This window comes from Sorghum bicolor, chromosome 7 (genome assembly GCF_000003195.3).
Source record: "Sorghum bicolor cultivar BTx623 chromosome 7, Sorghum_bicolor_NCBIv3, whole genome shotgun sequence".
Classification (NCBI taxonomy): domain Eukaryota; kingdom Viridiplantae; phylum Streptophyta; class Magnoliopsida; order Poales; family Poaceae; genus Sorghum; species Sorghum bicolor.
In genome coordinates this window covers 4,092,460-4,120,024 of record NC_012876.2, presented here as the reverse complement: position 1 = coordinate 4,120,024, position 27,565 = coordinate 4,092,460, and the positions used below count along the sequence as shown (strand labels likewise).

Sequence of the window (27,565 nt, the reverse complement as noted above, 5' to 3'; positions counted from 1 at the left end):
TATGTGCACGTGTGCAATTTTATCGCTACTCAGATTAGTGATAAACATTGCGATTGTTGTAGACATACTGGAAATAAAATATAATTGTTTAGGATTATACCCAGAGGAGGGACCAGTGCTGAAGGCACCGGCGGCTCCATTCGCACTAGTCAACATAGTGCGTTGCTTGAAGTAGTAGACCATAGTCGATGCAGGAAGATGTTCGTAGTGCAGTCCCACGAACGTCCACAAGAAAGAAGATGATCTGCGAATCCCAGGCGAACGTCCACAAGAAAGAAGATGATCTGCGAATCCCAGGAAGAAGATGTCCGCCAGGAAGTAGTCGATCTAGTCACTGCCAGGAAGTAGATCCTGCCAATCCGAGGTAGCGAAAATGAGCAGTCGCGGAAGACGTTCCCAAAAACCTAATTGCCCGCATACCTAAGCAGGTGTCTCGATGCAAGGCGTCGGGTTCCGGATGCCTGCTCTCCCGATCTCTATGCACACAGAGCTTTGGGACGGGAATGAAGAAGAGCATCTCGACAGGGAGAGGAGAGGACTGATGTGTTATGGCGCAGAGCAAGGGGATGCGGGAATGGAATATATAGGCGAGAAAGAAAATGTCTTATTAAATTGCAATCAATGACAATCAATTGCCTTTAACCAGACAACAGTCAAATCTCATTTCTCCTCTCTTTTCTTTTCCACCAGGCAAAACATATGCATATGCGCGCGTCACGACACACACGCTTCGGCTCGGCAACGGCGGCGGGGCGCGCGCGCATGCGGCACCCTCTTTCCCTTCGTCAACTTCTCTATAGAAGCTATTACAAGCCGCCAGTTGAATTAACGCATGGTCAATAATCAATCTGGTATTAAACCGTTTGTATTATAACATTTATTACAGGCCCTTGAATTAATTATCATCAAATAGTATATGGGCTAAAAGCCCAAATAATATTTAACATGTAAAATCCGGATGGAAGGGTCCCCATCCCTGTGATTACGGAATTTTGGCTTTTTTTCTTTTCTTTGGTATTAAATTTATTTAAATAATTTAAAAAATCTAATACATTAATGGCTCAGATTGTTTTGAACTATTATCTTCTATTAGGTAATAGGAGTACCGTAGCATTGTCCAAACAAATAACCAATGCACACTCCATGTAGATCAAACCAAGCCATTAATAATTTGCTGGCAGCATTAGCATGCTGCTACATGGATCACAAACAAGCGTACATTTTGTCATACTGAATGAAATTGAAAACAACACTCGCGCACACCATGGGCTTTAGTTCTTTGGAGGCATCAAACCCAGCCCCCTTATTCCAGTTTTCAAGTGCACACCCTCACACATATAACCAGGCAAACAAACCAAACCAAAGGATACACGAATTCACACATAGTGTCATCAAGAATACATAAGACCGCGATATGACTAGTTTGGTTGATGCAAGTTGGTATGTAGCTAGGAACAGAAACGAAATTATTTATTCATTCCTGAGAAAACACACCGAAGACTTGGTAAGCCATCATCATTGTCCCGTCGTTCCAACGCTCCATATTATCTACAGAGCTCATACAAATACTAACTCATCAGTACATAGAATATGAAATGGAACTAACTTGAAAAGAAAATCACTACAAAGGAAGAGGAATCGATCGAAGTTGCTTGTTCATGTGGACTTACCAGGATAAGGAGCCAGAAGCATGTATGTAGGTGATCACTTTGGCTTGCTCACCGGAGAACCGTGCCCCTCAGGTGACGCCTCCTATAGTACCTGGAATGGCATCGCTGAAAGAGGGAGGGGTGGTGGCCAAACTCCATGCCTTCCCACTCCAGCTTGTCCCAGCATTCCTTCTCACAGTCAACAGATGTAGGGTGGCCATCTTCACGGCGGCGACTGTCGGTGGCTGGGAGACGCCTCAGGCTCCAGCATCCTCTGATATAGATGGTCTCGAGCTTGGGAGCAAACAACTTGGCCTCACATATATGTTGCAGATTTGGGAGCTCATACAGGTACAGGCTCTTGAGGTTTGAGAATTCCAGCTTGCCTTTTTCATGCCTGGCTGCTATTTTCTCTAGGAACTCTTTCTCCACTTGGAAGACCTGCCTGAGATCACTGCAACAGTGTATGTGGAGGGTCTCCAACACCTTGGATAAGGCATTGTTTGATGCCATCGGGAGGACATATCGGAGGCTTGGGCAGTAATACAGATGAATAGCTCGCAGTTGTGCAAATGAAAATTCATTTGGATTCAAACTGCTTGGATATCTTGGTCTGCTCCAGATAGAACGGACCATCAAGAGATGAGCTGCCCCAAAGATTTCCAAGTGAGAGAAACATTCAGAATGATAGTTAGTGGCAAAGACAGTGTCCAGCTTAGGGCATCTCTCCACGCAGCAGCGCTGGAGCCCATTCATTATTTCTGTGTCAAAAGTGTGTTCAGGTGCAACACTAGTGATAGAAGAACTGTCATGAACGTGCAACGACTGGACCTCATTCATCACCTTGCATATTGCTTCCCCTGCCTGGCCAGTGGCGTCACTAATTCCCTCACCAATCTCCATGTGCAGGTCTAGTGGCGTAAATTGAGTTGAGATGCTGCTGCTGACATTGATCTTTTCTGTTATTTGTTCAAGGCTGACATCATGGTAGGTTAATGACTTTGGCAGGGACGGAGCAGCAACTAACTGTCTACGGTCCTTCTGGCAGCTTCTACTTCCGTCATCATTGCTAGTAGATGACAAGCAGAGATTCAACTTGTCCCATTGAATGGTTTCTTCCTGCATAAATAGAATAAACTCCAAGGAATGAAGGAACCTCATGTCTGCAGCGGCAACATATGCATGCAAATCCTCTTCTCCTTCGGCCTGCTGGTAGACCTTTAAAGAATCATGCGACCATGGTTTTCTGTTGGCTACCTCTCCTCCTGCTGCTCGAGTGTCAATGCACAACAACCTTAGTTTGTACATTCCTGGTTCGGGCCAAGAAATTGAGCGGAGCTGGCCACATCCCATCAAGAAGACTTGCTGAAGATTTTCCACTTCGTCCACCTCTCCAAGGTGAAGCATTTTGATTGCTGTGTGAGAGAGGTCTAGATACTCAAGATTTGGGAATGACCCATGAAGTATAAAGTCTGATAATCTTGCACAACCAGCCAAGCTGATGTAGGATATTTCAGCCTTCTTCTTGTGATCTTCTTTTGCCCGCCCTCCAACATTCAAGGAGAATGATTCAAGTAATGGAGGGAGTCCTTGAGGGCCAACATGCTCTAACCCAACACAACCATCTAGAATCAGTGTCTTGAGGCCAGTTGCACCCGAAAGGCTCGGCAAGACTTGTATGGTGTTGTTCCCAGATAGGTCAAGGAGCTCTAGATTCACCATATCCATGAATTCATCTCTTGTTGCCGTCTCCCATGGTTTTGTGGGCTTAACTACTCGGAGCTTGTGAAGGTTTGGTAGTCGTTTCCATGCAAGGTTGTTGTGCCAAATCCTCCCATTGGTTATATGAACCTCTCTAATGTTTCTAGCCACCACTTGCTCTTTTGTTTCCTGTGGAAAAGACAATGGCCAAATTGTGTGGCGTACATCTAGCACCCATAGCCTCTGGAAAATTTCCACCGCTGGTTCACCTGTTTTCTCCTCCTTCTCTAGTTGAACTTCATCTTCGCATCTATCAAGTCCAAGGAATCTTATGTTGTGGCAGCAATGGAACGGAGGTGACAAAAAGCTGAAGGTACACCTGCATAACTTCAGCACCCGGAGGTTGTCCGCTTTATGAAACTTGTCACTAGTTAATGGTACAACTAGTGGACTCGACTTGTTAGGTGCAAAGAACAGGGTTGTTGTCATTGGAGCAACCTCTTTGAAATATGAATTGGTAATAGAAATCCATTGTTTAGAGGAAATCTGCATTCTTTGCACAGACAACATAAGCTTTGTATTGGAGGAGTAATCTTCCAGTCTTATATGTTGTTGCATAGCATGAGCAACATCCCATGTCTGGTTTTCCAGTCCTCCTCCTATGATCCCATCGCAAACCCAGTAGCTGGAAGCATGGGTTGCCCAGTTGTAATCAATAATCTTCTTACCTCGATCATTCAAAGTCAAGAGGTACAAGCAACACTCTTCGGCTATTTTAGGTGTAACACTAAGGCCAAGCTTATGTGTGTACAAGGTGATTTCGCTAGCCTCTTCTGCAATGTATGCATGCCAGTTACTGTTATGATCATCAGCAGCAAAAAGAAAAAGGTCTGACTCTAATCCCTTTTCCTTAATTTCTCTGTTGAGCCGAAGTCGTCCTCTGAAGGTCCACAACACCTTAATATTGAAGATTTCAGGTTCTGGAATGCCACAACTAGCCAAGTCAACCATGTTCTCACTTCCATTGTGAAAGATAACTAAGCAACTGTACTGTACTAGGTATCGAGCTATCACTGCAGTGACATCTCTAATCTCTCCTCTTGAGCTTTGGTCTACCCCGATGAAATCATCTTCGTTATCTTCCCTATCAAAACTGGCCGCTACCCGTTGAGTGAGCTTGAGCTCGTCCACAATCACCCTTTGCAATTCTCTTTGGCTCTTCCACCTCGAGCAGTCGATATGGACGATCTTGTCGAATTTCTCCCGCAAAGATGGTGGTGGGTGCTCTGCTATGGCTCTAAGCACCGCAGAAGCACCTAGTCCATACCATCCGTCGAAGTAGATGACCCAAGGTGCAGAGATGCTTGTGTCCAGTAAGTAAGGAGATATTTGTTGTACCGCTGTCTTGATGTCGATTGCCGAAATCCTCTGCATTTTTGTTTAAGAATTAACTAGTTAATGTTACTCTCACCCCACAAACATAGTAATTACTAATTAGCACGAGCCGCACAGTACCACTTTCATTTCATCTTCTTGTTCTTTTTCTTCTTCTTCTTTTCCATCTTCTTCTAATCCTCCTCCTTCCTATGTTCGTAAAAGAAATTATTAATTAATATATCTTTAACTAATTATTGCACTGGTGATTGGAAATATTTGTGCACAAGGTTTTAAGAATGAAAAAAGATGTTCGCTATTTAGGACAGCTAATCTTAACTCCAACACTGTGCAGCATAGGGCTACCACCATTATGACATTAGGCCAAGACCAATAATAGAGCCACTTATTTAGCTATGAGTGTTATAGAAGTTAAGTTATACAATAATGATCTCTTACTATAAGAAACTCTTTTATTGTTACTTTTAACCATGCTCACCTTCTCTTTCCTAATCCTGCTCACATTCTCTTTCTTAATCCTGCTCACATTCTCTTTCCTAAGCCAATTATATATTGCACTTGCTCTTACCCGACCGCTGCTATCTATGGGCGCTGCAGCTCCCAATCTATTCCACCAAATCTAGCTTCACCATTGCAGCTTTGTCTCCACCATAATGTGGATTTGGTCCCCTCCGCACCGTTCCAGCCGACAACTAAATGCGTGACCACCATTGTGTTCCTTGATCTGAAGCTTGGAGTGAGGAGAGAGAGGGGGCAGGGGGAGGATGGGCCAGGAGAGGGTGTGAGAGATTGAGAACGACAATCATGAAGATAGGGGCTGCTTGGATTTTGTTATGGCTCGTGGGACAGTTTTTGGATGACGGTTCACATCGCCCTTGGCATGGATGATGCGATGCACTAATACTTACGAGAAGAAAATCCCCCGTGGTTCTGTCTACTTCAAACTTTATAAAGTTTAACTAGGTTTATAAATAATATCAGTAATATTTGTATCTTCAAAAAAAAATCGAAAACATGCGCTGCATGTGTTGCTTCAAGAGAAAATAGAGATGAATACAACGTTCGCTGACATTGACAGCGAGTTGCCACAGAGCATAGGGCGGGCACACAAACAATAATCACCGGCTAGAACAGTGTAGCGGTAATTCGTGCTTGAAAGTAAACAGCTTTGCGACTAAGAGTAGAAGGCTCAGCTAAGCTACGACTACGACACGAGAAGCTGCGCCAGCCCTTAGAACCCGGCCATGATCTAGAGGTCGGCTTCGATCCGGATCACGCCTAGCAGCTGCATCGTCGTCTTGGATGCACCATCGAATGTTCTTCGGTTCCGCTCCTTCCAAACCTCCCAGGAGACGAGCAGCAGAAGTGAGTCAAAGCTACGACGAAGGCAATTTGGCACCTATCCGCGTGCCTATATCCACCAATGGAGGAGGGAGGAGTTGTTGCTAGGGCGCAGGTATTGGAGCCCAACCAACTTGAGTAACCGGAACCAGGTCACCTAGGTGAAGGCACAAGACGACAGGAGATGGTCAAAGGTCTCGTCGTCCATGTCGTAGAGGGCGCACTCGGCCATTGGCTGCAGTCCGTGGTGCACCCTGCATACAGCTGTCCAAATTCTCCCATGCAAGGCCAACCGGAAGAAGAATTTCACCTTTGGCGGCGCCGATGCACGCCATAGCTCCTCAGCACCAAGCAGAGGTATGGCACCGATGAAGAAGGCATGGTAGGCTAAGGAGCTGGAGTATTCTCCTCCCATGGTCCACCTCCAGATGATCTTGTCTAAGTTGGCCTGGCTAAGCTGCACGTCGTCAAGCATTTCCCAAAGCCGCATATACTCAACAAGGACCTTAGCGGTGTGTGCTCCAGTGAGTGCGTCGAGCATAGAGCTTTGTTAGCTAAACTTAGAAGCACAATGTAATCTTTGTTTCCTAGTCTGTTTAGAGTCCTGCATCAGTTAGATAGAAGGAGATCATGATCGGTGGCGTGCTAGATCATGAATCAACCTGAGTCGAGTCATATTAGGAACGTCATGTCATCTATTGCGCATGCGGTGTGCGTCGTAGGGAAACGATGTCACGCACGATAGATGATGTGGCGTGCGGGATTGCTTGGAGATCAAAGCCAAGCATGTATCTGCATATATATAAATAGAGCATGAATAAAGATCTAAAAGGCTACGACATTAGGCAGCACCAAAACCCTATTTTGTCTCGTGTTGTTCTTCCTTCTACAGTAACTCGCCGCGGTCACCACCACGATCCCGTCGCTAAGTTCGTAGGTGAGCAGAGCATCGTCTGCCCCAACAACTGGTATCGGAGCCATTGGAGGTGTTCTTGGTGGTGTGGAGGAGTAGAGGAAGAACGGTGAGCCAATTCATCGCTGACGAGAAGAGGGAGGCAGCCGGAGTCGACACAAGATGAGTTCGTTGCTGTCAATATCTGGCGAAAAGGAGAAAGACACCATGGAGCGCGCGTTCAACCAGGCTGCAGGCAATCTTGTCTGGCCTATGTTGACTCACACAAATTATCAAGATTGGGCGTCCCGTGTGCAGTGCAATCTAGAGGGGATGTTCCTCTGGGATGCCATTGAAGATGAGAAGGTCGAGCGCCGTCGGGATAGGCTTGCTCTTGGAGCTATGCTTCGAGGAGTTCCTAGTGAGATGCATTATATGCTCTTGAAGAAGAAGACAGTTAAGGAGGCTTGGGAATCTCTAAAGACAATGCGCCTTGGCACAGATTGAGTAAAAGAGGTCAATGCCCAGAAGCTGCTTTCTGAGTTCGAGCAGATCGCCTTCAAGTCTGGTGAAACAATTCATGACTTCGCCATCAGGATACAGAAGATCGCCACTGATTTGGAGGGGTTGAGAGAGAAGATCGATGATCAACATGTCGTGAAGAAATTCCTCCATGTGGTGCCGGCACGCTACAATCAGGTAGCGGTCACCATTGAGATGTTCTGTAATCTGAAAACGCTCATGATCGAGGAGCTAGTTGGCCAGCTTAGAGTGGCCGAAGATCGATTTGAGCCCTCAACAAAGCAGGTCACAGAGAAGACTGTGAAGCTTCTCTTGACTAAAGAAGAATGGATGGCGAGGAACAAAAGTCGAACGGTGCAGGAGTCGTCTTCGACGTCAAGTCCGAAAGGCGGTGGCACACGCTATGTCCGAAAGGACAAGCCCGGAGCGCGTGGCGGCGGTGATGCACGCGACACCGGGGTGAAGCTCACTTCAATAGGAACTCCGAGAAGAAGAGGAAGATGCAATATGTGCAAGATCTATGGGCACTATGCCAAAGAATGCAAGACGAAACTGAAGGAGGACAAGCAGGAAGTCGTTCATCATACGACGGGCGACCTTGAGACTGGAGCGCTCCTGGTGGCGCAGGTATGCACGGTCATGCGAACTCCATCCTCAGGTGTGCAGGGAGTGTTCCTGAACCAGGAATGGGTATTCCCAGCTGAATACCATGATGGCACGTGGATTTTGGACACTAACGCCACAAACCACATGACAGGCTGTCGAGAGGCATTGGCGAGCCTAGACGAGTCTATGCACGGCGCGGTGCGTTTTGGAGATGGGTCCACGGTTGAGATCCAAGGCATCGGTCCGGTGGCCATTGCTGGGAGGAGCGGGGAACACCGAGTACTAACGCAGGTATATTTCATACCATCTCTGAAATGCAACATAATGAATCTTGGGCAGCTTGAGCAGGCAGGGTGCCGAGTTGAGATCGAGAACGGCATACTGGAGGTGTTTGAACGCCAACAGGCTGCAAATCGGCAGCATGCTGTGTTAAATCCGGGCGGCAAGAAGGAATCAGCTTTATGTGTTAAAGGCGAAGTTAGCATCTCCTGTCTGTCTGTTATCTAAACTTGATGAGGCTGCATGGCTCTGGCATGCTAGATATGGACATCTAAATTTCAGATCACTGCATGATCTCAGGTACAAGGATATGGTGGAAGGCTTGCCTCGGATCCACAGGGTAGAGCATGTTTGTGATGGCTGCGCCCTTAGGAAGCAACACCAAGCACCGTTCCCTCGTGCTACTGCATATAAAACTCAGAAGGGACTTGAACTTGTCCATGTGGACAGATTTCTCCACCTACACTAGGAGTCAGATCATACTTTCTACTGGTGGTTGACGAGTTTAGCCGCTATATGTGGCTTGAGCTGCTGAAAACCAAAGATGAGGCGTTTGTGATGTTCAAAAAGATCAAAGTGGCTGCAGAGCTTGAATCAGGGTGTCAGCTGAAGGCATTCAGGACTGATTGTGGAGGAGAGTTCAATTCAGGCATCTTCGTGACTTTTTGCAGAGAAAATGGGATCAAGCATAATACCACCACACCATATTCGCCACAACAGAATGGTGTGGTGGAGCATCGTAATCAGAGTGTTGTTGAGAAGGTGCGGTGCTTATTAAAGTCCATGAACATCCCTAGGAAATTCTGGGGTGAGGCTGTTCAAATAGATGTGTACTTGCTGAATAGAGCTCCCACGAAGAGTCTGGACGACAAAACGCCCTTTGAAGCATGGTTTGGCAGGAGACCTGGAGTCAAGCACTTGCGTGTGTTTGGTTGCATAGCTTATGCAAAGAAACTTCGGCCGAGTCTGACAAAGCTAGCTGACAGAGCAATTCCAGGAATATTTCTAGGATATGAGATTGGAGCTAAAGGATACAAAATCTATGATCCTACCAAAGATCGGTTGATGGTATCGAGGGATGTAGTGTTTGATGAAAGGAAGGCATGGAATTGGGGGGAGAGAGATGATGGTGCTGGAAAAGGAAGCGACCAAGCAGCAGTGCCCTATACGTTTGACATACAGTGTGACGATATTGTTCCTGGTCCGACAATAAACCTTGAACCTGAACCCGTATCGTCTACTGATCTGGCTGGCCCAGGTGGCAATCCGGCTTCTCCAGCATCATCAATTCCATCCCATGGAGGCCTAGGTGACGTAGAAACACCACCTCACACACCGGTCTCGGCAACTACAGGATCATCAGGGACTGGGTATCCATTTCAGTGGGCGACACCTCCAACAAATGGGTCTATGGTCCGACAATATACCTTGAACCTGAACCCGTATTGTCTACTGATCTGGCTGGCATAGGCGGCAATCCAACTTCTGTAGCATCATCAATTCCATCCCATGGAGGCCTGGGTGACGTAGAAACACCACCTCACACACCGGTCTCGGCAACTACAGGATCATCAGGGACTGGGTACCCAGTTCAGTGGGCGACACCTCCAACAAATGGGTCTGCAGACTCTGAAGGCGTACCATTATGGTATAGGACCGTGGCTGATCTGCTTGATTCGACCGATGAGGTCACCAATCTAGAGTACAGCAGGCTGTGTCTGGTTGCTGCAGAAGAACCGAGTTCAGTTGAAGAAGCATTGGCTGAGGAATGTTGGAGGGAAGCAATGAAAACTGAAATGAAGGCCATCGAGGACAACAGAACCTAGGTTGTCAGTGATTTGCCAAAAGGGCAGAAACCGATAGGCCTCAAATGGGTTTTCAAGTTGAAAAAGGACCCAAATGGCAAAGTGATAAAACACAAAGCAAGGCTAGTGGCCAAAGGCTATGCTCAAGTGCAGGGTGTGGACTTCGAGGAGGTATTTGCCCCTGTTGCTAGGATCGAAACAGTGAGGGTTTTGTTGGCTTTAGTAGCACAAGGAGGCTGGGAAGTGTATCATATGGATGTTAAATCAGCTTTTCTCAATGGGGATTTATCTGAAACTGTGTATGTAAAACAACCTTCAGGTTTCATTGTTGGCAAGGGAGATAAGGTCTTGAAGCTGAAAAAGGCACTCTATGACTTGAGATAGGCACCAAGGGCCTGGAATTCCAAATTGGATAAAGAATTGATTGCTTTGGGTTTTGTTAGGAGTAAGATGGAGCATGCTGTGTATAGAAGAGGCAACAAGAACTCTTTCCTTTTGGTGGTGGTATATGTTGATGATCTAGTCATCTCTGGTCCAAATGTAAGTGACATTAACCAGTTCAAGATGGAGATGAAGAAGAAATTCAGCATGAGTGATTTGGGTCTCTTGAGCTATTACTTGGGAATAGAAGTAAGACAAGGGACCGAGGGAATTACGTTGAGTCAGTCGGCATATGCAAAGAAAATCTTGGAGTCTACAGGGATGTTGAATTGCAACACTGCTGCAACTTCGATGGAAGCCAGGCTCAAACTCAGCAAAAGGTTGGAGGATGAAGTTGTCAGACCTACAGCATATAGGAGCATCATTGGAAGTCTAAGGTATCTTGTAAATACCAGGCCAGACTTAGCTTACTCAGTTGGTGTAGTGAGCAGATTTATGGAAGCTCCAAGTCAAGCACATTGGGGTGCTGTGAAACAAATATTAAGATACCTAAAAGGAACTGTGGATTATGGCTGCAAATATGACAGGGACACAGAACTGAAACTCTTCTTGCTTGGGTACAGTGACAGTGACTTTGGTGGAGATATTGATTACAGGAAGAGTACATCTAGGGTTGTTTATTTCCTCAGAAACAATCTTGTCACTTGGGCGTCGCAAAAACAGAAAATTGTGGCGCTATCATCTTGTGAAGCTGAATATGTGGCAGCATCTGCAGCAGCGTGTCAGGGAGTCTGGCTAAGTCGACTGATTGGAGATCTATTGGAAACAAAAGAAGCGCGGGTGAAGCTGCTCATGGACAATAAATCGGCAATAGCTCTTAGTAAGAATCTTGTACACCACGATCGTAGCAAGCACATTGACACCAAGTTTCATTTCATTCGTGAGTGTATAGAAGAGGGCAAGGTGGAGGTGGATCATATTGGCACTACAGATCAGTTGGCCGATATCTTCACGAAGGCGTTAGGGCGGGCCAGATGTCTAGATTTGAGGAAAGCTCTTAGCGTGAATCAGGTGCATCAAGTTTAGGGGGAGAATTGTTAGCTAAACTTAGAAGCACAATGTAATCTTTGTTTCCTAGTCTGTTTAGATTCCTACATCAGTTAGATAGAAGGAGATCGTGATCGGTGGCGTGCTAGATCATGAATCAACCTGAGTCGAGTCATATTAGGAACGTCATGTCATCTATTGCGCACGCGGCGTGCGTAGTAGGGAAACGATGTCGCGCACGATAGATGATGTGGTGTGGGGATTGCTTGGAGATCAAAGCCAAGCATGTATCTACATATTTATAAATAGAGCATGAATAAAGATCTAAAAGGTTGCGACATTAGGCAGCACCAAAACCCTATTTTGTCTCGTGTTGTTCTTCCTTCTACAGTAACTCGCCGCGGTCACCACCGCGATCCCGTCACTACGTTTGTAGGTGAGCAGAGCATCGTCTGCCCCAACAAGCGTCCTCTCCGGTGGCACCCGATGGCATGGAAGAGGTTCGGTGCGAACCTACAGATGGCTCAATCAGGCAACCAGGCGTCAGTCCAGAACCGCGCCAAGGCGCCATCGCCGATCTAGATCCTAACAGAGGCACGGAACATTGCCTTGACCACGCGTTCTGGCCTGCTCGCAACTGTGCCCACGGAGCGTCATCCGAGGTTCTCCGGCTCCACTCCCAGTGCAGACGGAGTGCAAATCTGAGGACCCTGAGATTTGGTAGATCCAACCTGCCAAGGTTACAAGGGTGGCAAACCGTCAGCCAGGCGACCCGGCACTTGCCAGCAGCGACCCTTGCCACTGGTCTGGCATAGCCCTCTGTGCATAGCCTTTTGCCACCATTCTGGCTTTGTGCCTAATTATCTGTCCTACTGCATCTTTCTTAACTTTGAACACCCACTTCACCCTAATTGCCTTAGCACCCTTGGGTAGCTCTGTCAGAGACCAAGTGTTGTTCTCCTTGATTGCCTTCAGCTCAGCCTGCATAGCATCCTTCCAACAGGCCTGTTCTAGACCTTCATCTGTGCTGACAGGCTCATCAGTACCCAACAGACATGTGCCACTGTACTCATAATTCTCCATAATTCTCCACCTCATCAGCGTGGTCAAACAAGTCATTCAGAGTCCTGTACCTGAGTGGAACACCTTCTGAATCGACCGACTGCCCCTGTGGTGGTGTTGCCCACTGGTGAAAAGGTTGAGTTGCTTATGGATCTAGTGTATGAACACCAGCTGATCCCTGAGAACTCCCTTGTGGTGTTTGAGGCAAGTTTGGAACCACTGGACTACACCCAGGAGTGTCAGGGGCTTGTTCTGTTGCATCTGCTCCTATTGTCGGATCTGTAACAGATAGGGAACTCAACAGCAAACTGATCACGCTGATTGTTTTCAGACAAATTTGTCCAATCCCAAGCTTGATCTTCTTCAAAAATCACATCCCTCCTAACATGCAGTTCCTTTGACACAGATTCTAGCAGTCTGTATCCTTTTGTCCCTTCCTCATAGCCAATAAACACCATCCTTTGAGATCTGTCAGACAGCTTGTGAACGTCAGGTCCTATTTTCTTCACATGACCAATGCACCCAAAGATCTTCATGTGCTTCACACTAGGCTTTTTGCCATACCAGGCCTCATATGGTGTAACACCATTTAGGCCTTTTGTACGTGATCTGTTAAGCACATAAACTGCAGTTGCTACTGCTTCTCCCAAAGACAGTGAAAGAGCATCTAGGCCCCTAGTGATTTCGGTGATTAATGACAATATTGATTACTATGACTAACGTGTGTTTTGCAGAGGCAAAGTCATTAGTGAGGTCATGGTAATAGGTACTCGATGGACAGGGACGTACATGCCTACTTAATAGTGGAAATCGTTTCGGTTTTCAAAGGATGGATGGACATCGTCAAGACTAGACTAGGTCTAAGTGCCATATGGTGAAGAAGGGCACTTAGAGTAGTTTAGGACTTTGTTTTCCTTTGACCGTACTATTAAGAGGGGCTTTGATCTAGTAGCTTGACTTAGGCAAGGCTTTGGGTTTAGGTGTGGTGCACACTTGGTAAACCTAGCACTAGGTAGCTCAGAGATAGTCCTTAGATCGAGAGGAACAAACTTTGTTTTGGAGCGATCGCGTTTCGACGAAGTGAGGGTGCCCAAGGAGGCACCGGACGCTGCACCGGACGCTCTGTGAGTGCGTCCGGTGAGGTCCTTAACCGTTGAAGGGTTTCAGTGCTTAGGGTTAAGCACTAGACGCTGGCACCAGACTCACCGGGCAGCGTCCGGTCTCACACCCAGGGAGGTTGTAAACTTCCCTTGAGCACCAGACGCTAGCACCGGACGCACCGGGTAGCGTCCGGTCCCATACTCAGGGAGTTTGTAAAACTCCTCGAAGCACCGGACGCTAAGAGGTAGCGTTCGGTGACCTGTCAGACGCAGGTACAGTTAGCCGTTGTGTGTCACCGGACGCTCGATGCAGAGCGTCCCGTGCAACATTAACAGCGTCCGGTGACCCTGTTTTCAGTGGAAAACGGTTGGCTGACCTTTGGACTTCGTGGGGTGTATTTATACTCCTCCACCTCGTCCATGAGAGCTCTCTTGCCCATTTGAATATCAGAGAAACTTGTTGTGGAGCAAGAGAGTAGCAAGAGCCTAGAGAGGATTGAGATTTGAGTGATTTCTTGAGAGAATCCTTCTCTAGTGAATTCCAAGAGTCAAGTGTGCATCCACCACTCTCTAGAGCCTTGTTGGGGTCAAGTGAGAGTTCTTTGCTTGTTACTCTTGGTGATCGCCATCACCTAGACGGTCCGGTGGTGATTGGAGGCACGAAGACCGCCCGGAGTTCTTGTGGGTGGCTCGTGTCAAGCTTGTGAGCGGTTTTGGGCGATTCACCACGACGGAGTGTCGAAGAATCAGCCCGTAGAGAGCACTTGGTCCTTGCACGGACCAAGGGGGAGCAAGACCCTTGCGCGGGTGCTCCAACGAGGACTAGTGGAGAGTGGCGACTCTCCGATACCTCGGCAAAACATCGCCGAGCACTTTCTTCCACAACTCCTTTACATTCTAGCATTTACTTTGTGCTTTTACATTCTTAGAATTGCCATGCTAGAATATGATTGGAACTAGGTTGCAAAACTTTTATCCAGTAGCTCTCTAGTCACACTAGGCACAAGGGGTTGAATTGGAGCTTATAGGTTGCTTAAATTTTTAGAGAAGCCCAATTCGCCCCCCCCCCCTCTTGGGCATCTTGATCCTTTCAGACAGGTAGGAACCTGTTTGCTCTTCATCATACACCTCACCATCTCCACCACAGTTTGGTTTCGACGCTCTACCACTCCATTCTGCTGGGGAGTATAGGGAGTGATGGTATATTGCTTTATCCCAAAATCATTGCAGAAGACACTGAATTAGAATTGAATTCACCTCCTCCGTCGGTCCTCAAAGCTTCGAGCTTGTTTTTAGATTCAGTTTTAGCTCTATTTTTCACCTTCTTAAAATAAGCAAGTGCCTAACTCTTAGACTTTAACATCTCTACCCACATGAATCTGTTGTGATCATCAACTACCAATAGAAAATATGATTTGCCACCAAGAGTTGGTGGATTGATCTGACCACACCGATCAGTATGGAATAGTTCAAGTCTTTTCTCAGCACGATACTAACTGACACTTGGAAAGGAACCCTCTGTTGTTTGCCAATGACACAGCCATCACACACTTGCTCCACCCTCTCTACAATAGGCAACCCAGAAACCATTTCTTTTCTACCTAGATCTCTCAATGATCTAAAATTCAAATGGCCAAACCTAGCATGCCACTTCCAAGCATCATCATCTAACTTGCTTAACAAACAAACCGGTGAAGCTAAACTGAAACTGTGACTGTACATATGATTAGCAGTTCTAGGAGCTGAAATAAGCAAAGTGTGCCCACCCTAATCAAACACACTGCATCTTCCATTTTTAAGATAAACTTCAAACCCCTTTTCCTCCAACTGGCCTAAACTAACTATATTACTCTTTAGCTTCAGAATATAGTAAATGTCAGTTAGTACCTTGTGCTCCCGCTGTCATCCTTGAATCACCATGGACCCTGGTCCATGTATCTCCACGCTGGAACCATCGCCAAATCTGACAGTCCCACGAATTCTCTCATTCAGATGAGAAAGAGCAGCGTGACACCCTGTCATATGATTGCTAGCCCCAATGTCTAGCACCCACACACCTTCTGGACACTCTACTGGCACTACTTTCTTCTTTGTGAGATGAACCACCTCGATGGGTGTCTCCGTGATGTTAGTACCACTGCCAGGAGCAAAGCTGGATTGTGACCGGCTCCACCCACCACAATGTTTGCCTCATCGTGCTTGTCTTCCTTCTATTTCTTGGGCCTCTTGCAATCCTAAGCCCAGTGGCCATAGATGCCACAGTTCCTACATCTTCCTTTGCGGCAAGGTGTGCCTTCAGAGGTCAGCTTCACACCGCCAGCATTCTTAGGCCCAACACCATCAAAACAATGAGGTTACTTGCCTTTTCCTTGCCCAGCACTACTGCTGCCTCCTTCTCGACTCTGAGTGGGTTGGAAACGATGCTTATGTTTCTCAAGCCACTCCTCCTCCACAAGCATCAGGCGACCCTTGCTTGTCAGTAATTTGATCCACCTGGTTATCAAACTGATCCTCAGCCACACGGAGTCGCCCCACCAATTCCTCAACTGTGAGTGTTTTTAGATCACAGATCATCTCAATGGATACTGTAACCTGACCGAATCTAGGTGGCAACACACGAAGAATTTTCTTGACAACATAGGGTTCATCAGTGGTCTCACCGAGGGTTTTGAGTGTGACAACGAGGTTCACGATCCGCATGTCGAAGTCCTCCACGCTCTCCCCATCTTTGAACTCGACGTTCTCAAAATCCTTGAGGAGCTTCTGGACGTTGATCTCCTTCACACGATTGGCGCCCACTTTCATTGTCTTGTCCGCCTCCCAGGCCTCTTTCACCAACTTCTTCGCGCCGAGAGCTCCCCACATCTCCTTAGGAATATATCTCATCAACGCACCCATTTACTGACGATCTTTGGCCCTCTTGATGCTTTCTCCGAGATCAATGGTCTCCCAAATCTCAAGAGCTTCATAGTTGATCTACATGAGCATTGCCCACTCGATGTAGTTCGTCTGAGTTAGCATCGGATAGACCAGCGCGCTCTCCTTGACTCCACCGGACCCCAAACTCTCGCCTTTCGTCATCTCCTCTCTTCTCTGCTTTGTTTAGCACTTGCTACACCTCGATGACCGAGACCTATGCTCTAATACCAGATGTTGGAACCAGACCAGTGATGAGCAAGTCTAGCGGTGGCGCGGCACCGGCAGTTGGTGACCGCAGCAACCTAAACCCTACGGCGAGCTCTATGCGCGAACAGATTTCTAGAGTAGAACAAACACTCCGAGAATTTCATGCCAAATGCGGGCACCTCGCCAATGCGATCTATGTTGGTTTATATATGGCCTATGGCCTTACACCTCCCGCCGCTACACCTCCAACGATCATCCGATTTTCTAGAACGCCGCTGGGACATGCAAGACGACGTCGCGATGGGTCCACAATGCAGTGTGCGGTCACAGCGTGGTTCACGTACATCTCTGAACCACCTGTGATTCTACGCGCCTAACCAACTAACAATGTTCACGGCAGGATTACAAGAATGATAAAACAAAGCTAAAACTAACACAAGATGCTTCCAACAATACTACACCGTCCTCCAATATATATTGGGATAGATCACGTCATCCTTAAATAAATCTCCGAGCCACAAGTTATTTAGGTGACTATACCTATAACTGTAGGCTTCGTCGCAATGCTCGAACACAGTTACTATAAATATAATAATATGACTCTTTGACCCTTAACCTTTCTCTAATAAAAATCTATCAATACACATAGAGTTGGGACTTGGGCCATGCCATTTGAGGGTGGACCGTGCCACAGTCTTTTGGCATGGCTCAAAGCACGGCACTGCATGAAATATTTTAGGCTGTGCCGGTACGACACGAATGTGAGGACCGTGCTGTACTTATGATCTTGGCACGATGGGCTATGTGGCCCTGCTCGCATTTAGGGCTGGATATCAAGCTAGCTCGGCTCGTTAGTGGCTTGGCTTGTTATGGCTGGTTATACAAACGAGCTAGAAGGCTGGCTCGGCTCGTTAGTGAGCTCGAGCTAGCTCGTTTGTCTCGCAAGCCAAATCATAAAAATACAGTACAAAGAGACTATAAATTTATAAAAGCAATTGAGCAACAAATACATCACATGTATACTTAAAATTAACTAAACAAAGTACTTATAGCTTTAACAATTCAACAAACGAACTAGAGTTTTGTCCAACCAGCTCACTATGATTACGACCGTGACTACATGATAGTCATACTCATATAGTTTAAGCATCATCCATGGAAGGATAAAGTTAGGGATTCACTAATGGGCTAGGTCGAGCTACTGAGAAATATATGGGCATATAGCCGAGTCAATTTTTGTTGCTAGCATGATAATTGACTGCCTCGTTATGGCTTGCGGGCAGCTCATGAGCTGGCTCGAGTTGGCTCGTTATAAATTGAGTTAACTCATTCTAAAACGAATCGAGCTCGAGCCGAGCTATTAACGAGTGAGTTGAGCAAGCTAGCGAGTTACGAGTTTTTCATCCAGCCCTTACTCGCATTTGAGTTATGTTGAGCTGGCAGCCTGGCACGGCTCGAAAATAGCACGCAAGCACGATTTTGGCCCGTCTTCAAGTTCCTGCGTTCTTACATATACATTCCAAGCAAACAAATCAATCAATTATGAAATCTACCTTCCATGCATGACCAATGGCTAATTGACAACCTTGCACTCTTTCCATACGACATAGCAAAACTCACGTTCTTTCACCTAATACATGATGCCTTTATTAGCTCATTGCTCTCATCTCTCTCCAGTCTGTTCCATCACCAAATCACCATCAAAATGACGAAAAATATATCACATGATAGTAGTAAAAAGAGAACAAAAACAATGGCACACAAGCGATGCCGATGATGTTTTTTTGCATTTCATAATATATATAATGTTTTTCTATTACGTTCGAGAAAATAAGTAAAAAACATAATAAGGACCATGCTTGGGCTGGCATGGCTTAGAGGTGGGCTGCCGGGCTATGGGCCGTGCTTGGGTCTTGAGAAAATCTTGTCGTGCCATTCGGCACCGTTCCGAGCGTGCCTAAGATGCTTGGACCAACGTGGCCAAGTCCCAGCTCTAAATACACATTTCTTTTAATAGTTTCTTTTCTTGCGTTGCAACCGACAGGCAAGTTTGCTAGTCTCAAATATAATGTGGGGAAACAAGTACCTTGATAATGTTAGACGCCATGACGAATCTCTAATAGGAAAGATCAGCAGACCGAAGAAGCTCCAGAGGTATTTTTCTTGCCCATCTCTACTCCATTGCTTCTTCCAGATATATATAATACAAGCCCATATATAATATATACAAGAAAAAAATTCAAGTTAATTACAGAGAGAGAGAGAGAGAGAGAAGTGCCAGGTAGTAACAACCATATATGAAATTAAGAAGTATAGAGAAGTTATTAGTACCTTGGCGGCTAGGTACAGTGTGTATATATAATCGGAAAGCACAAGACGAAATCGATGCTCCTGTCTCCTTTGTACGGATATATTTTAATTTCTTATTAGCAGTGTGCTGAGCAAGAAGAGGTAGCGGAGAGAGAGAGACACACACACAGAGGAGAGCGCTAGCACTAGCTACTAACCGTGAACTAGTACCATGCGAGGAGAGCTGCCTTCGATGAGCTCCCCGTTTGGTTGCTTCTGCAACTTGACATTATTTTGGCATTGGCATTAAGAAAAGGATACATGCGGGTGCTCTTTGCTTGGAGCTGGAGCCAAAGAATAAAGATGGAACCAACTGTCGTCCTGCAAAGAGTAAACTTTAAGTAGCTTGTACACATGATCCCTTTAATTGGGTTGTGTACACCCCAGGTGTAGAGGCAGGATATTTTGTATCCATTATCTAAAAAAACATGATCCCTTTAATTTGTCCCATAGGCCATCGCTCAAACGCCTTTTTTTAATAATAATGGATTTTCATTAATCCAGTCTCTCTATATATATATACATCAAGGATATATACGTAGCCAAAAGAAGAAAAGAGCAATTAGACTCACACCTCAACAAAGACAAGAACATCTCCGCTTCTCGACATCCTCTCCTAAAATGGCTAGATTCACTCGGTGGAAGTCATCAAGTCACCGCTGCCCCTAGTGCACCATCACTGTAAACCTCCGCTGGTGCTATCTTCATCCGCTTCAAGTGAGGTGACACCACATGTCAGTTACTAGCCCACCTTCATCTGTCGTCATCCAATCACAACTAGCCTATTAGACATGAGCTGACATGATCCACTTTTGCTTTGCTGGACACCAAGACCCCTGCCACCCATAGGGCAACCATTGTCATTGCGATCATGGCGGCTATCACCTCCGCCGAACTCCTTCGTCGCTGCCATCGAGGGATTTCATTGCAGTTTAAGAATGACCCATATTTGGTTTACTAGAGTTACTGGATCATTCATGTATAATGTATTGTCGGGGTTATTATACCCCAGATATTGCCAGGCATCGGTTAATAAGCCCTTCAAGCAGCCCAGTGGCCGATGCCCAACAACCTTGGCCCCACTTATGCCTTATGAGTCTCCGGCCGGATACAAAGTCACACGGTCCACCACGACCTCTCCCTTTTCCTTTGACCACGCTCAACCTCTCCTCCGTCTTGGGACGGGGAGAGATCGGGCGCCATCGAGTACACCAAACCTGACAAAGACAGGCACACTCCTCTCACTCTGCTATGACAGAAGGGACAATCATCTCGGGGAAGACGCCATCCCTGCACACCCCTATGTAGACAAGACAGCATCAGAGAGCGATGACGACAGGTACGGCACTGCACCATCCAAACCTAGCTAGCTCGACAAGGCCCCACCCACTATGGGATGGGTCGCAAGACCCGGACCATGACTTCTGAGACCAACTAGACTGCTAGGGACCTCGACCTGGCCACCCAAGGTCGAGGCCGCTGGCGCCGGCACCAGGACCCCAGAAGACGACGTGCGATCTGGGGGCAGCTACCTGCGCCCTCACTGTCGCCACGACACCGGAAAAGTAGGAGACGATGACAAAGGCCACGGCAGGACCACGTTCGGTAGGACAGTAAGTGAACCACCAGTACCACCGTGCCAACGGTGCCGTCATGGCCGGCAGTATAGCATCTCGCCATTCAAATTTACTGAACATGCACAAAAGAGAAGTTTTGTAAGAAAAAATAGTCAAAAACAACTATGTCCAGCTCCAGCACTATTTTCAATTCTTCTTGACACAGGTTCTGTATCCTCAAAGGAACAAAGATGCAATCGTTTACAAGACAAAAAAAAAGTTCTTTGTACACATGGATAAATTAATAAATACAAAGAGTTACCTTTGTAGGTGTGTAACAACAGTGAGGACATCTGTATGTGAAACATGAGTAATCATTATTTGCTAAAGTGAGTTGTGGCCTTGTTCAGTTGTTGATAGAGAAGGTGGTTATATCTGTGGGGCTGAGCAGATATAGAAATTAAAGAGCTTATTAGTTCTTCTGCTCATACAACCCAAGAAGACCTATTCTATATACTGAAGGCACTTCCTTTGCGGACTGTGCCTTGGGAGCAGTGACAAAAACAGACAGACATACCTGCAGATTGTACAACAGTAATTAAAAAGAAGAGCAGGGTTGGTCATCCATAGGATTCATGAGACGCATAAACATTCGGATGTTCACTAAATGTTCTCTCGTTCTTTCTGGCCATAAGAAGGCAGTGATTCGACTACCAGTATAACTTTTGTAATTATATGCGTAAGTGGTTCAATGCGATTATGTCAGCTTTGCATATATGAATTACTGAAACTTCCTCATTTCCAATGCACTGAATTACTGAAACTTTTGCAGTGTTTTGCAAACACAAGCTATCCTCACAGTAGCAAATCCCACAGGGTCACTCATCTTCTGACACTACTGCAGACAGCGCCTTTGCCGAGCGCCTGGGACGCTCGGCAAAGAGCGATTTGCGCTCGGCAAAGCCTTTGCCGAGCGTGGCGCTCGGCAAAGAGGTCCCGGCAAAGAAACGCTCGGCAAAGGCTTCTTTGCCGAGCGTCTTTTATCGGGCGCTCGGCAAAGCCTTGGCCTAGCGCCAAAAAGGCCTTCGGCAAAGAAAAGCGACGGGCATGACCGTTATGCACCGTGACACTTTCTTTGCCGAGCGTCTTCACTCTGCGCTCGGCAAAGAGCAAAATATTTTTTTAAAAAAATTTTCTTTGCCTAGCGCCTACAAGACAACGCTCGGCAAAGAGGAAATGAATTTTTTTTAAAAAAAGTTCTTTGCCGAGCGCCTCCAACAACGCGGTCGGCAAAGAGGACAAAAATTGTTTTTTGAAAAAAGTCTTTGCCTACAGCCTCCAACCTGGCGCTCGGCAAAGCTGGGTAGGTTGCTGTTTTCCCGCGCCAAATATTCCAGCTTTGCCTAGCGCGGCGCTCGGCAAAGACTCTTTGCCTAGCGCTGCGCTAGGCAAAGCTGGAATCCATTTTTTTTGCTTTCTTTCACTGCAAACACAGCAAATCATATGTATATATATCATATTGATATCACCAAGAACACAAGTAGCACCATTTATATCACAATTCCATCAATTTTATCACCACCGGCAAAGGATTTATCACAATAGCACATATATCTCATAATAGCATCACTTATTCGGCGATAAATTAAAGTCCATACAACAACTTGATTCTAATGAAGTTCAACACAACAAGTTCAAGTCCATGACATGAAGTTCCACACAACAAGTCCAAGTCCATGACATGAAGTTCCACACAACAAGTCCAAGTCCATGACACGAAGAGAAGGAATACATGACAACTTCTTCGACGACGTTACTCACTGAGGCGGCGGTGGAGGTGGGTACCCGAGCCACCCATGTGACGGCGGCGACAGTCCCCCATGCTCGTTTGGCACGTGGTTCGAACCCACCGACTGAGGCTACACACAGGAGCAGCGATTGCATGAGACAAAGTTAAATAGCTAAATAACATGCATGTGTGATATATATTACTCACCGGAGTAGTGTGGAGAGCAACGAAGGGAGGAACGACGGGCGGAGGCTGAGGTGGACGCATCAAGTTGGGTGGCAGAGTAACACCTTGGATATCAAAATGCAGAATTACTTTCCCTTGGATAATGGCTATATAAGAGGACTTACGGTGCACTAAGCCTCATCGTCAGCTTAATTAGCTTCACTGTCTTCCAGGAAGCAAGTCCTTATTAGTCTTCAGTTCTTCACACGCCCAAATTAAAGGATATGCCAACCATGCCCGTAGTTTCAGCCGCCACCGGCGTGTCACCTCCGGCGGCGGCCAACGTCGTCGTCGAGGACATCTATGGCTTCCTGCGCGTCCTCAGTGATGGCACCATCCTCCGGTCACCGGAGAAACCCGTGTTCTGCCCGGCCACCTTCACCAGCAGCCACCCGTCGGTGCAATGGAAGGAGGAAGTCTACGACAAGGCCAACAACCTCCGTGTCCGCATGTACAAGCCGTTGTCCACGGCCGGCGACGGCGAGGAGGCCGGGAAGAAGCTGCCGGTGCTCGTCCACTTCCACGGCGGCGGCTTCTTCCTGGGTTCGTGCACGTGGGCGAATGTGCACGCGTACTGCCTCCGCCTTGCCGCGGAGGCCGGCGCCGTCGTGCTCTCCGCGGAGTACCGCCTCGCGCCCGAGCACCGCCTCCCCGCGGCTGTCGGCGACGGCGTGGGTTTCCTGAGGTGGCTGCATGCACAGTCCACCATGGACGCCGCCGCCGCCGACGGCTGGCTCACCGAGGCCGCCGACTTCGGCCGCGTGTTCGTCACCGGCGACTCGGCGGGCGGCAACATAGCGCACCACCTCGCCGTGCGCGCCGGCCCGGCCGCCACCAAGCCCGACCTCCAAGCCCGGCCCGACCTCGACCTCCGCCCGGTGACGGTGCGAGGCTACGTCCTCCTGATGCCGTTCTTCGGCGCCGTCCGGGGCGGGCGCAGCCGGGGCTGGGGCCGGCGCAGGGCGGCAGCAGCGGCGAAGGGCACGGATGCTGCGGTCGGGTGCAGAGGGCAGAGCGCGTGCTGCCGGCGCGGTTGAGTGAGAGTGAGATTTTTTTTAACAGGAAGCAGTGCATATGCGTGTGACTTTTACCGCTGCCTTTGCCGAGCGCACATGATCTGGCGCTCGGCAAAGAATACTTTGCCGAGCGCTAGATCAAGGACGCTCGGCAAAGACTTTTTTGTTTTTTGTTTTTTTTTATTTTTTTGAATTTGTTTTTTCCTGTTTGTTTTTTTTTCTATGGAGAAGTTGGCCATTACACTACTTTGCCGAGGGCCTCCTAACGGCGTTGGGCAAAGAGATCAACTTTGCCTAGCGCAACCTTCGGCAAAGCGTTTTTGCCGAGGGCTGACCTTTGGCGCTCGGCAAAGAATTTTTCTTTTTTTTTGTTTTTTCCTTCCAAACTTTTTTGTCATGCATTACATATTATTTAAAAGTAGATGTTAAGTTTTGGTACTTTTTTAAATCTTTTTACTATATATCGTTAGTTTATTTGATTTAATTGAATTTCTCCGATAAACGCGGGTTTGAACTGCAGGTGCATCGAACCTCCGAATTCGACAGTTCAAAAATTGATATTTGCGTTACTTAGCATATGTTAAGGACGTATCCAGGAGCATGCATGAAATATCAAACATCTAGCGCACGGAACACGGCGACCAGGTTGTGCGTGAAGTGCTATTAAATTATATAAAATGCAAACAAAGTCTAAAAATCATGAAACTTAGCGAAATGTCTTTGGAGAACATGTGGAGGCTATGGTAAAAATTTGGTAAAGTTTCATGCACGTTGTCACGTAAGTTAGTTAGAAACCTAGACATCTCACAATTGATAACAAGTTATCATATGTGAGATGTTTATGTTTCTAACTAACTTCTATGACAATGTGCACGAAACTTTATCAAATTTTTATCATAGCCTCCAAATGTGCTCCAAAGATGTGTCGCTAAGTTTCATGATTTTCGGACTTCGTTTGCATTTTATATAATTTAATAGCACTTCACGCGCAACTTGGTCGCCGTGTTCCGTGCGTGAGATATTCGATATTTCATGCGTGCTCCTGGATACGGCCTTAACATATGCTAAGTAACGGGAATATCAATTTTTGAATCGTCGAATTCGGAGATTCAATGCACCTGCAGTTCAAACCCGAGTTTATCGAAGAAATTCAATTAAATTAAATAAACTAACGATATATACTAAAAAGGTTTAAAAAAGTACCAAAACTTAAACATGTACTATTATATAATGTGTAATGCATGACAAAAAAGTTTGGAAGCAAAAAGAAAAAAAAAAGAAAATTCTTTGCCAAGCGCCAAGGTTGACACTTGGCAAAGAGGTGCCTTTGCTGAGCGCCTGACCGACGGCGCTCGGCAAAGGCTGACGGTAGGCTGTCCGTAAGTTCTGCGTTAGCTCTTTGCCGAGTGCCAGCCTTTGCTGAGCGTCTGGCGCTTGGCAAAGATGTTCTTTGCCGAGCGTAGCCCTTTGCCGAGGGCACGGCGCTCGGCAAAGGAATCTTTGCCGAGCGCATTCTTCGCCGAGAGCCCGGCGCTAGGCAAAGGTGGCCTTTGCCGAGCGCCCGATAAATAGCGCTCGGCAAAGACCCAGGCGCTAGGCAAAGGCGCTGTCTGCCGTAGTGTGAGGCCTATTGCTAGTAATTTGTGTGACTATGAAGCTGAGAAACAAGCACAGGGCCATCAGATAGCAGCATTGACATCTCCAAGATTGCTTCACAACATGGGTTTTCTTGCAGATAGACCACTGAAGGTGAAGGAGTTGTCTGCTTTTTTTGTCAGCTCACTGATTATGTCAACGTTCTGTGTTGTTGGAAGATGGACAACTTCCTCACAGTAGCGTTCTGTAGTGTGTTGCAGATGGACCACTCAAGATGATACTGCTGTCTCGTGGTTGTTTACAGAACCAACTCACCTCACCTCTATCGTTCAAACCACACATGAAAATTCCATGGATAAGATATGTCATTTCCTCTTGTTGTTCTATATATATATATATATATATATATATATATATATATATATATATATATATGTCAATTCCATGGATAAGTTTGCCTGTATATTCTCTAATCATTTCAGAGGTTTTACAACACGAACTGCTGTTCCCAAATAGAAATTTACGCGCCTCATGGGTCGGATAGGCAGGCTGTAGTTCAAGCTTGGACCATGAATTCTGTAATTTTCTTTTATGTGCATAATAGAATCCCCTATGATTCTGTCAAATCTAAAATATCAAGTTGGTATTTTGTTGTTTCTCTTTTGCGATGTATCAACTTGTTACCAGTAATTCTTGCTTCCTGCATAGCTTTCCTGTATGCTTGGTTCTATATAAACTGTAATTGGGAACAGCGACCTGAAGAGACAAGAATCAGGATTGTTACATTGGGCATCTTGGACAGTTGGACCACGGAGCGCTTCCACTCTTGTCAAATTGTGCTATCGAAGCTCCAAACTTACCAGGTATGTACAGTTCCTCTGAACTGTTTCCATTCTGAAGCTGGAAAGCACTGGAACACACAATGGACCAAGTTCCAGACTTCCAGTACATTTTGCAATGCTAGGCATATCTCTGTTTCTTATACATATTGCCGTTACTAGCTACTGATGAACATCATAGTATTTGCAGAAGTGCTACAGTAAACCTCAGAAGCACCTGCTGCTTGGCGTTTGCTCTGACTGAAAAATGAGGATCCCTATCTTTTTTTCTTTCTGAGCTTCAGGATGTAACATGTACCTAAGTGATCTTATTTTCTCATGAGATCTGTGTTGTCTTTCTATTAAGCTCAAGGATCAATTTGTTACCCAGCTGTTCTACACTGGCTGTGCACTGTAATATTAAGATTCAGCCTCAGGCTGCTAATTGGCCGACAATTGAAAAGTTTGAGCTGGATGAGAAGGACCTACTTGCTCAGTTCTATTTCTCTACAACTGGTCACCCGCATCTCTGAATCATCTCCTACATTCTTTATGAGCACTTTTGGCCTTATGGTCATTGGGTGAGCAGCTCTCATCAGTAATTCCAGCTCCAACTCTTCAAGTTCATTTCCCTATAGGGCAACAAGAGTACCTTGCTGCTGCAGGTCCATAACAGTTTCAACACATCATTACAATGCTCACCAGCTGTTCCATACTAGGTTCTAGTGTGTCCAGCTACTTCTGAAGTGTGATCTTAATTAACGTTATGTTACAGACTCTAGGGACCTGGAGATCTTCCTTACCCTTATGTTCGTCCATATCATTTGGTATCATTTGTGTTGTCTTCTAGAACTGGATGCAGCTTCAGCTCAAGGCTGTAGTTTATTACAAGTTCATGTGGCAAATCCTCATGTTCTTTACTTTGCAAGCTCAAATATTTTTTTCTCGAACATGCAAGAGAGCTGTGAATCATTATATTAAAAAGAAAAAATAAGATAAGAACCCATAGAAGCCACACCCACTAACACCACTATGTCCAAATTAAACAGAATAGCCCTTGACACAAAAAGTAGGCAAACTCGACCCAAAATTAACTTCCATTCAGCCCCTGGGCAAGGAGGTTATTGATACCTCGTGCTTAACTCCCATTCAGCCCTTCAGCAAGGAGTTTATCAATAAATAAGCCCCTTGCTAGGGAGCAACATAGCTCTAGCTAGGTTTGCAGATTCAGCATCAAACACGCACCGTTTACGAATCTGCCACAGAGTCCATGCTCCCAGAATAATGATGGAGTTGAGGCCCTTTCTTAA

At 46.4% G+C, this 27,565-nt stretch overlaps 2 protein-coding genes across 3 annotated transcripts; one reads left to right on the top strand and one right to left on the bottom strand.

The window, feature by feature from the left end:
- On the bottom strand, window positions 1,172-19,486 carry LOC8076579. 2 transcript variants are annotated; one of them, XM_021464604.1, is made up of 6 exons: window positions 19,414-19,486; window positions 19,238-19,304; window positions 18,993-19,090; window positions 4,866-4,934; window positions 1,671-4,778; window positions 1,172-1,548 (listed from the first exon to the last, which is right to left on the bottom strand). In XM_021464604.1, exons 3-5 carry the CDS (start codon window positions 19,011-19,013, stop codon window positions 1,719-1,721), a joined length of 3,150 nt encoding a protein of 1,049 aa, XP_021320279.1. In that variant the 5' UTR covers window positions 19,014-19,090; window positions 19,238-19,304; window positions 19,414-19,486; the 3' UTR covers window positions 1,172-1,548; window positions 1,671-1,718. The 2 variants fall into 2 exon arrangements, with proteins under 2 accessions (XP_021320279.1, XP_002443860.2); XM_002443815.2 differs by having other exon boundaries at window positions 19,238-19,458.
- On the top strand, window positions 22,823-25,791 carry LOC8067837 (probable carboxylesterase 15). The gene has a single exon (XM_021464605.1). The coding sequence runs from the start codon at window positions 23,050-23,052 to the stop codon at window positions 23,860-23,862; it is 813 nt and encodes a 270-aa protein (XP_021320280.1). The 5' UTR covers window positions 22,823-23,049; the 3' UTR covers window positions 23,863-25,791.